Raw genomic sequence first — 15,939 nt, 5'->3', positions numbered from 1 at the left:
TTGAACAGTTTTAGAAGGTGTCAAATAAGTAAAGTGGTGAGGTAATATATGATAATATATTTTGTATAATATAGTATATATTTTATATAGTATATCTATAATATATATTATATGCATAGTTTGATATTTATAACTTCTCAATAAAGTACAGATGCTAACGGGAAAAAGGTCAACATGCAGCAAACTTAACAAATGTTAGATGACAGGCCAATTCTGATGCCTTTTGTTATGCAACCCTCATGTCTGTTTCCCCAGATATTTTTAAAAAGAAGAAAGCCTAGCAATTAGGGAATGTGTCAATTAAAAACAATTACAAGATGGCAAATCCTTTTCTCTGTTTCAGTTTGAAACTGTTTCAATAGTACATTACAGCAAAAGTGAATATGATTTTTAACCTGCAGCCGGTGTCATGCATTTAAAAAGAGATTTATTAAAATTTAAGGTAAGATAATTTTGATAAGCAGTTTTTAAAAAAGGACCGTGACTTTTGTGTTTAGAGATACTGTTTTGGGATATTTATATTTCAAGGAATCTTTCTAGCTTCCTAGGTTGTAACCTTCCTAGGTCATAGGTCTCCAGGAAAATGGAAATTATACAGGCATTTGGGGGTGGTTTAATGAGGGGGCGGATAAAATGAGAAGGTGCGTGTTATATTTATAGCACCTCCCTGGCTAAAGGATGATAGTATGTTAGATAGTATGATTATTAGTACTAATAATAGTATATGAATAACAACAAATGTTAGATAGTATGATTATTAGTACTAATAATAGTAGATGAATAACAACAAATGTTAGAGAGTATGATTATTAGTACTAATAATAGTAGATGAATAGCAACAAATGTTAGAGAGTATGATGATTAGTACTAATAATAGTAGATGAATAGCAACAAATGTTAGAGAGTATGATGATTAGTACTAATAATAGTAGATGAATAGCAACAAATGTTAGAGAGTATGATGATTAGTACTAATAATAGTAGATGAATAGCAACAAATGTTAGAGAGTATGATGATTAGTACTAATAATAGTAGATGAATAGCAACAAATGTTAGAGAGTATGATGATTAGTACTAATAATAGTAGATGAATAGCAACAAATGTTAGAGAGTATGATGATTAGTACTAATAATAGTAGATGAATAGCAACAAATGTTAGAGAGTATGATGATTAGTACTAATAATAGTAGATGAATAGCAACAAATGTTAGAGAGTATGATGATTAGTACTAATAATAGTAGATGAATAGCAACAAATGTTAGAGAGTATGATGATTAGTACTAATAATAGTAGATGAATAGCAACAAATGTTAGAGAGTATGATGATTAGTACTAATAATAGTAGATGAATAGCAACAAATGTTAGAGAGTATGATGATTAGTACTAATAATAGTAGATGAATAGCAACAAATGTTAGAGAGTATGATGATTAGTACTAATAATAGTAGATGAATAGCAACAAATGTTAGAGAGTATGATGATTAGTACTAATAATAGTAGATGAATAGCAACAAATGTTAGAGAGTATGATGATTAGTACTAATAATAGTAGATGAATAGCAACAAATGTTAGAGAGTATGATGATTAGTACTAATAATAGTAGATGAATAGCAACAAATGTTAGAGAGTATGATGATTAGTACTAATAATAGTAGATGAATAGCAACAAATGTTAGAGAGTATGATGATTAGTACTAATAATAGTAGATGAATAGCAACAAATGTTAGAGAGTATGATGATTAGTACTAATAATAGTAGATGAATAGCAACAAATGTTAGAGAGTATGATGATTAGTACTAATAATAGTAGATGAATAGCAACAAATGTTAGAGAGTATGATGATTAGTACTAATAATAGTAGATGAATAGCAACAAATGTTAGAGAGTATGATGATTAGTACTAATAATAGTAGATGAATAGCAACAAATGTTAGAGAGTATGATGATTAGTACTAATAATAGTAGATGAATAGCAACAAATGTTAGAGAGTATGATGATTAGTACTAATAATAGTAGATGAATAGCAACAAATGTTAGAGAGTATGATGATTAGTACTAATAATAGTAGATGAATAACAACAAATGTTAGAGAGTATGATGATTAGTACTAATAATAGTAGATGAATAACAACAAATGTTAGTATGATGATTAGTACTAATAATAGTAGATGAATAGCAACAAATGTTAGAGAGTATGATGATTAGTACTAATAATAGTAGATGAATAGCAACAAATGTTAGAGAGTATGATGATTAGTACTAATAATAGTAGATGAATAGCAACAAATGTTAGAGAGTATGATGATTAGTACTAATAATAGTAGATGAATAGCAACAAATGTTAGAGAGTATGATGATTAGTACTAATAATAGTAGATGAATAGCAACAAATGTTAGAGAGTATGATGATTAGTACTAATAATAGTAGATGAATAGCAACAAATGTTAGAGAGTATGATGATTAGTACTAATAATAGTAGATGAATAGCAACAAATGTTAGAGAGTATGATGATTAGTACTAATAATAGTAGATGAATAGCAACAAATGTTAGAGAGTATGATGATTAGTACTAATAATAGTAGATGAATAGCAACAAATGTTAGAGAGTATGATGATTAGTACTAATAATAGTAGATGAATAACAACAAATGTTAGAGAGTATGATGATTAGTACTAATAATAGTAGATGAATAACAACAAATGTTAGAGAGTATGATGATTAGTACTAATAATAGTAGATGAATAACAACAAATGTTAGAGAGTATGATGATTAGTACTAATAATAGTAGATGAATAACAACAAATGTTAGAGAGTATGATGATTAGTACTAATAATAGTAGATGAATAACAACAAATGTTAGAGAGTATGATGATTAGTACTAATAATAGTAGATGAATAACAACAAATGTTAGAGAGTATGATGATTAGTACTAATAATAGTAGATGAATAACAACAAATCATGGATGCTGAGCACCCAGCAATGCTAGAGAGAATGACAAAGTGCACGGACGAGAATGTCTTTCTGAGAGCATCCAAATAATAATAAATTACCATTGCTGTCAATCCCATACTCAAGAGAAACTCCTCAAGAGATCAGCACAGAAGACATTTACCGGCTGCTCTGACTGTTGGCAGTGCCAAGATTTTTTTAGATCCTGGAAGGGCGGGGTGGGAGTTCTGGATGTGTCTCTAAGAGCAGCCCCACCATCTCTCCCAGACACATCTCTAAGGTTTCTTGGTATTTTTTTTTGCTACATCAATTTTTTACCCTCTTCCCTTCCCCCACTTTTTTTTTTTTTTTTTTTAAATCTGGAGGAAATGAGCTTTGCATAGCTTTTGTCAGAGCTTTGTAACTGTACACAGACGAATGACTTAAAACCAGATGTGACTGTAAACGAATCACTTTTTCAACCTCAAGCACTTCTGCTGCATCTTCATTCCCACGTTTCCGGCGCTACTACCCCACCCTCGGAAATGAGTCGGCCCACACACGAACTGAATCAAGGCGTTAATGCGGCCAGTGGGGCTGCCTATATGGGCGTGACTGCTATACATTCTGGTTTCAGGAGCAGGGTCATGATTTTCGTGACTATCCAAGCTCTAGGATAGTAAATAAGCAAAACATGGCTAACATTGGCTTTAAGGGAAAGAAAAATAAAAACAAAAGAAATGATCACACATCTCATCTCCCTTAGACAGTGATGATTGGAGGGTAAAGATTCTGTCTTCTTTTTTTCTGTGTATCATGTTGTTAGAACATCATTTCCCATGAATTCACTGGAGCTCGCAAACAGAGGGTTCCCTATCTGACCAGCACATGCGCCTTTTCTGGCTTTTATAGTGTGATCTTAATATAGTTTTTAAAAAATGGAATAAGCAGGTAATGTTGAGAAAAATAGGATATTTTAAAGGGAAAAAAATCTGGATTTTTGACTTTTCATTAAAAAAATAAAAAGATGGAGGCGTGCTGGGCCAGCATTCTGCCCACCTTGTCCACACAGCGCGTCTCAGAGTCCCCTGAATGTTGAAGCTGAGAGTGATCAAAGCAGAAGATCAAAGGATCTTACCATGTTTTTCAAAAATATAATGATAAAACCATCAGCTAGATTAGAAACCTCCTGCTGGAAGGAGTCATGGCTTTTCGTTATCTCCCCCGCATGCCCAGGTTGTGGAGACTCAATGTCTATTCATCTATTGACAGTAAATATTCACACCTCACCACTAAACAAGGACATGGCTAAGTACTGGGGAATCTTAAAAGCAATTGTATTCTTCAGTTGCTCCAATGCAGACCTGGAACCCTTAGCATCACAGAATCCAATAATACCTAGCACCTAAGCCTTAGGATAAGCTAGTGCCCAAGCAGCCTCTGACTCCATGGAAGACCGAATCCTTCTAGAATAATCCAGAGGTCATTGGATTCAGGCCACCAAGGTCAAAACTCTTAGCAAAGCATCTACTGCGGTATCCTCTCCACAGCTTTGCTGTCCTGGGCTGGAAGTACAGCCTTGCACAAAGAGGAGCAAACACAAATGTTCACAGACACACAGACGAAGGGCAAGCACCTGGTAAAGCTACACTGGTAGTGTGTGTTCATTGGTCCAGATCTGTTAGAGATCCAGATCAGAAGAGCTTTGATGAAAAAACAGGTACCTCCTGTGTACTTTCCAAATAAAAATTACCCTAGTGGTGATCTCATCTGGATTTAGCAATGGTAGGATTCTGTTGCCAGCTCCCCCAAAGGGTGGGAAGGATGAAAAGGATCTTCCCTTCAAAGACAGCCCCTGGAATTCATAGCATTTCCCCTTTCAGTGACTTTTCACCATATTTCATAACTGGTTTTCAAAGCTGTTATTCTGTGAGTGGAATGAATATGTGGGCGCAACCAATATGTAACTGGAGTAAATTACAGGGATTTAAAGTACTTAGCAATCTTTTCCAGAGTTTCTTTATCTTATCTTCATACTTATCATCCAGCTCATCCACCAGTTCTGACCCTTGGATTTACTGCTCTTTCTTGCAAATTCATCATCATTTCTCACGGTGTTTGCTCTCCTCTCCCCCCCATCCACCCCCTCTTTCCTCCCGGTCCTTGAAGAAGATGGACAGGTCTTTGTAAGTCTGAGTCACTGGTCTACCCCTAACTCAGAAGCATCCCTTGGATTCTACCCTATAAAAGCCCTTAAGCAAACTACTCTTTTTATTTTTTAAACTTTTTTGTTCGGAAATAATTTCAAACTTACAGATAAGTGGTGAAAATTATATGGAGCGCTACGACATATCCTTACCAAGACCCACTCATTTTTTTCTTTTAGCATTCCCCCACATTTGCTTTATTATCATCTCTTTCTCTCTATATATGATACTTTTACCTAAACCACTTCAGAGTGGGCTGCATATCTTCTGAATTAAGTGTGTAATCTCAGTAAAGATATCAAATTTAAGAAATGCAAAATTGATATAATGCTTTTATCCACAATCCGTATTTCAACTTCGCCAGTTGACTCAAGCATGTCCCTTTAGCATTTTTTGTTGTTGTTGTTTTTTCTCTGTTAAGGAGCCCACCCAGGATCCTGTGTTATATTTAGTTGTCAAGTCTCTTAATCTTCCATAATCTGGAACAATTCATCAGCCTTCAAAAATGATTTTTATGACACTGACTTTTTTGAATGATACAGGTTAGTTATTTCTATGGTACGTGTTTTCCTCCATTTGCATTTGTCCAATGTTTCCTGATGATTACATTCAAGTTATAGGTACATCTCTCCCAGAACTGTTCCTCTTCTCTTGTGTTCAATGGTTTTTTCTAACAGGTTGACTATTCAATTATTCGCCAATGGATTGTAAACATAATTGCACATTATAATCAATGGGGAGATTTTTACACTCTGGTGCCGATGTCCTACGTCAGTAAATTCTGATTCAGTAGGTCTGAGGGAGAATTTTGGAACCTGTATCTTCAGAAAGCTTCCCAGGTGATTCTGATGTATGTAAGACCGGGGCTGAGAGCCACAGACGTCCTATCTCAATTTGTACATCCTGGTTTCTCCTTCGATCTCATTTCCCCTCCTTTGCTATGTTCTCTCCTCTCTGCATCAACCCTCATCTGGGCTTGACCTCATCTGCTGAGGGAAACCCATGTGTCAGAGAAATACTGGCAGGTTAAAGAGCCCATTTCAATGCACATATTCTGTTTTATGGTTGCATTTTATGTGCATATGATTTATATTGTGACAAAATATGAACCCAGTATTTTGGTGCTCAAAATGGAGAGTCAGGCAAATCCCCCTATAACTAAAAGAAAATGAAAGAAAAGAAAAATCCTTGAGATTTTAAAGCCAGAGAGGGTCGAGTGAATTGTAAACCGTATTATGCTGTTGGCACATAGTAATCCATATTAGTGGGCCATCTGAGAGAACTGCAGCCCTTTGTCAGAATTAGACTTGAATGATGCTAATTATAAATTAGGGTCTTCAGGAACACATCCCTCCCGCAATATCGTACACGCTAGAATGGACATCCTGCACTAGGGGCAGTCTCAGAAAAGTCTGTTTATCTTTTATCCCATTCACTCTAGACAATCTAAGAATCTTCCCTTGGTTATGAGGGATCATTAGGAGATGGTGTGGGGTGTTTTGTTTTGCTACATCTTTGTACTTCTCCTTCTAGGTGTTTGTCTCAGTGAAGGGGAATACTGTCCCATCTTTAGTTCTGGCCACAGAGTGGTGGTGGCAGTGGAGAGACTCCCCTGTGTTTAAGTAACACGATAAAGGGGTTGACCCCAGACTTGAGGGGGGTGGGAGGAGGTGCAGGTGTTTTGCATTTGCCACCTCACTTATTTGGAGACTCACGTTGGTTTGTGATGTCTCTGAGGGCCAACTGGAAGGAAGCACAGAGCCGTTAAACTCAGACCAGCACCACAATGGCTATTCATGAACTGAGGAAATGTGGTCCGTCTCCCGGGCCCAGGCCAGGGCAGGGTGGGGAAGGGAAGAAGGGGGCGTGCCTTCAAATAAGATTGAGGGATGTTGAGTAGAATCAGAACCAGCCAGTAACATTTTTAATGCATGTTCAAGGCTTGATTCCTTTGAAAGCATTTTCACATAATAACGCTGGTCCATCTGGTTCTTAGAACAACCCTGTGATGCAGGCAGGGTAGGGGTGATGAAACAACAACAGGAAGTTAGTATTACTTGCTAACATTATTGAGTACTTATTGTGTATAGCCAAGGCACTAAGCACTTTTCTTAATCAGATTTGAATCCTCACAACTGTTTTATGAGGCAGATAGAGTACCTTAATTATCCTTATTTTAGAGAGGAAACAAGTATGACTTGAGTAACTAGTAGATGACGCCACTTGGATTTAAACCAGCTTTCTCTGACACGAGAGCCCTAGCTCTTTACCACTTTATCAAACCGCCTCCCCTGAGGTCACATGGCTGAGAGGGGATCCAGACTGGACCTCTCTTGAGAGTCTACTGCTCAAATGATAGATGGAGGCTGCTCAGATTTTGATGCTAAACAAAATTGCAAGGCCTGGCTTCCCTCCCTTTGGAGGACACTTCTGCACATTTAACTCTTCCTCTTGTATCCCATGCTCAGGTCCCCAAAAGATTGACTTCCTGCTGCCTCCAGCCCTGCCTGTCTCTCCTTGCCCATAGGGAAGGCAGGGCACACTTCTCACACCCACCTCTGGCCTGATCTACAACTGGGCTTGTGCACAAGAACACAGTATATCTCTGTGGATGTGGTACGCAGGGATGCCTGGTTGAGGGCGTGCACAGGTGCTGAAATCCAGCTGATGTTCCAATACAGAGTCCTGTGCATTCCCGGTGGAACCATGTGCCTGGAACCCCCTTTTTCTAGAACACAAAAAGCCTAGAGTCTAGCAGCAGTTCTCTGTCTCTCTAGGCTCCACTCACCCACCCCGGGCCCCATTCCTTCAATGTTGTACACTCTGCAAAGTCACAGCAGGAGGCTGGAATTAGATACATTAATTTCTGCTACTTGATTATTTAGCTTTTATGGCACCACCCCCTCTTACCTCCTCATGACACATGCACAAAAGTGCCGTCAGTGGTGGGAAACTAAGGCGTTCAGAAGTCCATGGGACAGATATTGTGGGTGAAGGACAAGATTTATCTCGATCAGTGGTTCTGGAATTTAAAAGTACACCTCTGTGTGACTTGGAGGGCTTGTTAAAACACTGATTGCTGGGCCTTACAGCCAGAGTTTCTGATTCAGTTGGTCTAGGGTAGGGCCCAAGTGGTTGCATTTCTAACAAATTCTGAATCTGGATCCATACTTTGAGAACCACTGAGCTAGATATTTCCTGACTCATATGTAGACAAGCTTCTTGTTCCACCAACTTTGTCCTTGTAAAGACACATACTGCCACATAATACTGTGATGGTAACAATAATAACAGTAGTAGCTAATGTTAATTAAACACTATTTTTCCAGGCAGTACTGTAGGCACATGATACATGTTGATTCATTTAATTCACGTCCAGGATGAGAGAAGGAGAGTTTTGAAGCCACGTACTGGCTCAGGTTCTCAACCTTCCAAACTGGCATAAGACGATGTGAGGAAAGAGAAGGAAAAGGAAAAAGGTAGGGAAAATGCTGCTCCAAAGAGAGTCAACTTAGGACAACTTTGCAGTAGCATTGATGAGTGACGCAGGATTCCAAATCATGTCCTTTCGGCATTTACCTTCATTAATAAGAGCTCTGTGCAAGAGAATAAGGTGACTAGATGTGCAGGGTGTGTGTGTGTGTGTGTGTGTGTGTGTGTGTGTGTGTGTGTGTGTATGTGTACTCTCCTCCTTGCTCTGCTATTCTTTAATCATTTGACCTTGGGTGAGTCCTTGCCTCTTTAAGTTTAAACTAGGCATCTACAAAAGAATAATAATAATAAATTAATAAATATTATGGTAGATTGTTTAATGACCACAGATTCCTCCCAGCCAATATGTATGCCCCTTTTCAATGTGACTTTGCAGCTCTTCCCATCAAGAAGCGGGGTCTGTTTCTCCACATTATGAATCTGGCCTGGCTCGTGATTCCGTTGACTGGTAGAATGTGGCAGAAGTAATGTGTGGTTACAGAGCCTAGGTCTCAATAGGCTTGTAGCTTCCATGTTTCCTCTCTTGTAAAGCTTTCTGAAACCATCACGTAAAGAAGCTGGTATAGTCGAGTGGAGGATGAGAGGCCAGGTGGAGAACCAAGCCTGCAGCCACCATCAACTGCTAGCCATGCAAGAGAGGCTATTGTGAAACTTCTAGCTCGACGCTGAATGCAACTGCAAGAGTGAGCCCAGGAGAAACCAGCAGAGGAACCCCTCGCTCCCTGCCCCAACCAACAAAACCGTGAGAAAAATAAGCTGTCATTGTTTTAAACTACTAAGTTTTGGGGTAGTTTGTTACACAGTGATGGAAAATACATACAAGTACCCACCTCCCAGAGTATATGAAGGTGCTTAGCATAGTTGCTGGCACACAAATTTTAGCTATTATTTTTATCCCCTAGATTCTCTTCTTTGCAAATGGTGTATAGCATCTCTTCATGTTTCCTTCCTCATAACTCAAAAGAACTCTTGATGGAAGGGAAGACACAAATACATTCCACTTTCTCATTGAAAGTGTTTTGTGATATCCCACCCTCCATTCCCAATCCTATGTTCCAATCCTAACTCATCCTTTGCTTGTGAATCGAGAACACTGTGGTCACTTCATAACTGTGAGTTAGTAGTAATGACATTGCCTTTCCAAGCAAAAGGTCTTAGTATTTCAGTTCTTATTCTTTCTTCTCTCGATTTCTCTTTCAGGTCAAGTGTGCTAAATTCTACGTAGTGGCTACATATGTATGGGGACAAAAGGAATGACAGATAATCTAATAGTGTCAGTGATTAAAATAACAAGTAGGAACTAGTGTCTGTTTCTGGATGAAGACTGCATTTGAAAACATGTGTTTGGGGGCTTCCCTGGTGGCGCAGTGGTTGAGATTCCGCCTGCCAATGCAGGGGACACGGGTTCGAGCCCTGGTGTGGGAAGATCCCACGTGCCACGGAGCAACTAGGCCCGTGAGCCACAATTACTGAGCCTGCGCGTCTGGAGCCTGTGCTCCGCAACAAGAGAGGCCGCGATAGTGAGAGGCCCGCGCACCGCGATGAAGAGTGGACCCCGCTCGCCGCAACTAGAGAAAGCCCTCGCACAGAAACGAAGACCCAACACAGTCAAAAAAAAAAAAAAAGTCATCTCCACTTTAAAAAAAAAAAAAAGAAAACATGTGTTTGAAATGTTCATCGATATATATCCATATCTGTATGTGAGAATTATTACAGGGCTCTTATACTGTCTAAGTCTTTTATTCAGTCTTAACAGATTGCTGATCCTATACTCAATGATTCTGACGACATTGTGCTCTCTATGTACTTCTGTAACACCACCTTTATTATTTATTTTTCACATCCCTCACAATGTCTGGCAGATAGTAGGTGCTCAATAAACAAGCATGGAATGTGTGATTGGATTGAAGTGATAAAATTCCCAAGTTTCTTAAAATATACTAATTTTAGGTGAAAGTTGAAATCACTTCTAACTTTCCATCCTGTCCCATCTCAGCTCTTCCACATCCCTCCCTCCCCACTCCCCCACCTCTTATTGGTTTAACTCCTATACTCCGTGAAGCTCAGTTCAGATATTCCCTCCTCCAGAAGACATTAACCTACTGCACACCCACTAAAACCTCCACACTAGTCAGGAACCTCTCTTTTGTATTCCACACAAGCCCGTGTAATCTCCATCTCCCTCAACACCTCAGCAGATGGTGAGTTCCTTCAGGGCAACAACTTGTCATTCATCTTTGTGTCCCAGTAAAAAATAGCAATAACAGCTATTCCTTCTTAAGTGCTTACTAAGGATCAGGTACTGCAGTAAGCATTTTACAGGCATTGTCTCTCCTGGTCCTCACTACAGCCCTAAGAGGTGGAGGTTCATTTTATAGATGAGGAAACTGAGACTCGGTCACCAGCTAGTAAGAGGCAGTCAGACATTTGACCTCAAAGCCTGAGTTCTTAACCACTCTGTTCTGACGCTAGTTAAGTTCTCAGGAAATATTTGTTGAATGCATGAACATTTTCCAAAGTCACGAGACAGTCATCATTGCTTCCTTCTCCTTTTTCTTTTACCCTTTTTTTTTTTTCCTTTTGGTGGTGGGGGGCAGTTGAAGGGCGATTAAGAGATGAAATGGGGGAAATTAGAAAGGAGAAAAAGGAACTGGATAATTAGCCCCTGAATGAAACTATATATATATATATATATATATATATATATATATAGAGAGAGAGAGAGAGAGAGAGAGAGAGAGAGAGAGAGAGAGTATTAGATAATAGAAACATATTAAACACTAGATACACACAAACTTCAAACACTTAGGCAATATAAAAAACATGGTTACTCAGCATGACCATCGCACCTTGGCAGTAGATGGACATTGGCAGTAGATGTGTCATTTGCTACCCAAGTGGTCAACAATTCCACCCACTTCTATATCACTGCAATCAACTCAATACCCTAGCACTCCATCCCATTCTCCCCATTCCATTTCACTCCCCTCTGCTTAATTTCACTCCACTCCATTCCATTCCATTTCACTCTCCAGTTCCACTCCATTTTGCTCCATTCCACTCTACACCTTTCTTTCCCTTTCCTTTCTACACACCTTTAGTAAGCATTAAGCATTACGTTCAGGTGCTGGAGCTACAAAGTTGAATAAATACAGTCCCCACCCTCCAAAAGCTCACATTCAGATTTTTCCTATCATCACCGATAACAGATCACTCCAACTCATGGCCCAACTGCAGTAAATCAATCCAAAATCCTCCCAAAACAGGAGCTAGCTGATAAAGAAAATAACTGACACACAAAGATTTTCTTTACACAATTCCAAGCGATTAAGTTGAACAATTTTATTCCTCTGTAATACTCTCCTAGGTGTTGAGGTAGAGTACCTTTCAACATTACTTTTAAAGGACAGGGATTTTACCTCCCAAGTGACCCATTTTTATTTTTCAAAGTATTTAACTACAGCAGTTTATAACAGACTGTTATAAAGTAAATGCTCCCACTGAATCAAATGATGATCTAGCAGGGTTGCCTCACCTAAGGCATGAGAGTCATGGAAAACCGCGGTTTTAGAAACTGCCTTTGGAAAGAGCATAGCTTTTATACATTCAGCTTCCGAGGACATAGTTAAGGTTTTGCCTGAGCTTCAAGAAAAAACATGCAACACGAGATCTTTGGCTGCAGAGTCATTCTGGTGCTCCATCTGGGAGCTCATATACACTTTAGAGTGAACTTCACTTTAGAAAAATACTAAAAATCAAAGACCAAAAAACCCTACAGAGTAGTTGCCACAGCCCAAGGCTGCAAACCCAGCTCTGGGGCTGGACCACGTGGGCTCTGTAACACGGTGCTGGGTCGGCCCCGGCACTGTCATGCCTGCAGCAGAGCTCTAGAGCTGGCTGTCCTTGACTCATCCCAGTGAGCCTGGCCATGTCTGGGAGCTTTCTGTGTCTTTGTTTCACAATGGTCCGACTTGGGCAAAGATGGGGAAATATTCTTTTTGCTAAAAGACAATGCTTTAGTGTTCAGGCAGATATGTTTCTATTGTAGTTTTTATTCAGCACGTTTCTTATTTGACACAGTTTTTGTTTTGTACTAGTATCTGTCTCTGTCTCTATGTGTATATCTGTATGTATACTGATAAAAATTAGTACGTATATACTGATATCACTACATGTGTACTGGTATGTATCAGTACATATATATATATACGCACACACACGCATCAGTACAGAAAAAATAGATATAAATATTTAAGCTCAGCTATAAAAATACTTTTATAAACTGATGTTAGAATGCAGTTTTAGCAGAGGCAAAATGAACAAGTGCTCCACCAAGAAGTGTTCAACTTCAAAAGCAGGTGGAGAATCTCTCACTGATACCGGTGGTTGAAAGGGCTCAGGACTCGGAGATTTAGGGATAGCACAGTGACAGTTCATGATGGCTTCCTTAAGTAAAAGCTCTCCTGCTCCTTTTTCCTGTCTTCCCTTCCCACTTTCCAAGCCCAGCCAGATCTGAAACTATGATGATCAAGCTAGGAGAGGTGGGTAAAGAGCTGAGTGAGAAGTGAGAGAATTTGAACATATTCCCTTTCCCTTATTTCAAGACCAAACTTGGTGGGGTGATGGGAGAGGAGAAGCTAATATTTCAATTGAATTCGGAGTTTGGGTTATTTCCTGAAATGGATATTTTTGCTAATGGGTTGAGAGTGAGTGTTGAATTTTAAAGTGATATAAAGAGTGTCCAGAAAAGTCATGAGGCCTTCTGAACTTCTATTCAGAGGCAAGGCAAGAACTAGGTTGAGGGGAAGATATATGGTACTGGCTCTATTTGTTTTGTGATCCATAATGAGGTATGTGTTCACTAGTCGGGAGTCATGTGCAATATTCATTTCTGCACAATGCAAAAGAAACCAGAGTACTAAAATGCGTAAGTCATATGCATAGTGTTGGGCTTTTACTCTCTTTAAATTATTTGGGTTGCCTATTAGGAAACAGCTAAATATTGCCAAATGAAACCTTAGCTTTTAAAATTTGTTTTAATTACACTGTTACTGTCTAAAATGATAGCCTAAAACCCTGAGTGGAAAGCAAAACCGAAGAGATGAACACCTGAAATGGAAACACTATGTGAACAGACTCTGTGGCTGTGTCACTGCTGCTTCTCAGCCATTTATCTGTCCTCTTGTGGATGCTGATGTGAAATTGCTTTTCCTCCTCCATGTTCACAAATCCCTTAGAGTGATTGCTGAATCTTCCATTGCTTTGTGACTCTCTCCCCTCCCTTATAAGCATAAACGATTGTGAAATATATCCAGGGGGACCTGCAAGGGACTGATTTCAATTTCTATTTCCTGGTTTTAGGTCATCGTAAGCCTATGAACCCTGACGTCGGTTCAGAAATGTGGCCAACCTACAGGAATGCAGTTATAATTATCTTCAGCTTATAAAGGTGTAGCAATTTAAATTCTATCCCAAAGATTTTCTCATTACACAAAATGCATTCATGTACAATTAGCACCCAGGACACAGAGTGCCTGATCTCCCACTTGAGTAGCAGTATTTCCAGCAAAGCAAATCTTTTCAACCAATGGGCTTTCTGAGACCTTACCAAACCACACTCCAGCCCCTCCCCTCTCCCCTTACCTCTTCAGTGGTGCTGGAGAAGGGTTGAGTAGTCCAGGGAACCCAAGATGTAGTTCCAGCCATCTGCAGATTGGGGTGCTGCCTCTGGCTGCTGTTTTGGCTGTAGTTTTCTGTAGTACTTCTGGTGAAGGTCTCTGTGGTATTGCTAATAACGTGTCCCAGGCTATATGGAAGTGCATTAAACGTAGTGGGGATTTGGGGAGGAGTTGTGTTTCTAGTGCTCCTTACAGAGACTTCCGCTCCCAGGCCAGCTGAGGTAAAGAAAGGACAGTTGCTAAAATTACCCTCATGTTTTAGGGATTCTTCACATAAAAGCAATTTTACTTAGAAAAAGACCGCTTTAACAATGGGCACGTAGATAAACTTCAGTTATATGAAAAATAGAAGATACTTTGAGTGTGACCATACTCATTTGCCCCGTCCATTTCACCCATCTATCAATTTTATCCATCTATCAATTTTACAGGGTGCAGGGAGAGTTGTGGAAACTGTGCTATCAGGGCTGTAACTGTGCTATAAGAATACAAAGAGGCTCAAAATGGAAACGGTATTTTTTAACATTTAGCAAGATGTAAATATCAGCTGTTCTCTTAAATGTAAATAAAATAATCATTACCATTAAGCATCTTTTCCTTGAGATGTGGAGGGTTGTGCAGAGTACCCTGTATACAGTGTTGCCAAATTTTAGCAAATAAAAATAGGTGATGCCCAGTTAAATTAGAATTTCACATGAATAACCAGTAATTCAGTATATTTAATACATCCCCAATATACATTACATTATATTAGGAATATGCTTATACAAAAAAATTGTCATTTATCTGAAATTCAAATGTAACTGAATGGTGTATATTTTATCTGGCAACCCTACCTGCACATCTACCAGATCTAGTCTTTGATAAATGTTTAGACATTCTCCCTAGTTTCTGTTTTTATCTTCTTGAATCCTGTGCCACTATCACTGCCATTGTGCCTGGCAGACCAGATTCATTTATCCCTGGGGTGTCTTCTACAGGACAAACCCAACTGTACTATTAGCAATATGCCTTTACAACAAACTCCAAGAAGCAGTCTTAATTCTGCAGTCTTAATTGAGTTAGGTGTTAGAATGTCCTTTTACATAGATATTGATCTATTGTTGGGATGTAAAAATTTCTGTATGTGGAGATTAGTATTTTGGTCATTTTGAGCTTTGGCCAATGCCAATCCCCTGAGTTGACAGGGGATTTCAATTTTAGCTGTGACAATTTTAGCTCTCAGACCCTCAAAAAAAAAAAAAAAGATTTAATGATGAGGTGAGGACAGAGACAAGCTTCCAAATACCTAGCATGTAATTATGTGTCTTAGCATGTCAACCTATGATTACTCTTCTTCACTAAGGAGCAGTTGGTAAGTTCTCATCCTGAGAACTATTTTTTTTTTTAGTCAGCTTACAGAATTAATTCAATGGATGAAACAAGACCTCCCCCAAATTAGGTAAATGATCAAAACACTCTTGAAATTTCTTCTGCAGATAACATAGCTTATCGCCATTGCATATAGCTTTGGAATATCTTATGGAAAAACTTTTGCTCTTCTGTAATTGTCTTTAATTAACCTTCTAAATGTATTTTTAAAACCCTCCAAACCAAACAAGTCCATTTTCCATTTTAGG

The 15,939-nt window shown here is 38.8% G+C and overlaps 1 protein-coding gene across 2 annotated transcripts in view; it reads right to left on the bottom strand.

Moving 5' to 3' along the window:
* PTPRB (protein tyrosine phosphatase receptor type B) overlaps positions 1-15,939 on the bottom strand; it is a 117,929-nt gene that overhangs the window by 92,382 nt on the left and 9,608 nt on the right. For both annotated transcript variants that reach the window (XR_014252873.1, XM_082422673.1), the window contains exon 3: positions 14,286-14,536. Coding sequence is in view for 1 of the 2 variants with exons in the window: in XM_082422673.1 (XP_082278799.1) it covers positions 14,286-14,536 (251 nt within the window). In the remaining variant the exon portion in view is untranslated. The remainder of the gene's footprint in view (positions 1-14,285; positions 14,537-15,939) is intronic.

The sequence above is a fragment of the Balaenoptera physalus genome (assembly GCF_965194825.1).
Source record: "Balaenoptera physalus genome assembly, chromosome: 13".
NCBI classification, from domain to species: Eukaryota; Metazoa; Chordata; class Mammalia; order Artiodactyla; family Balaenopteridae; genus Balaenoptera; species Balaenoptera physalus.
The sequence above is the reverse complement of the archived record's forward strand: the minus strand, read 5'-3'. Positions and strand labels throughout refer to the sequence as shown.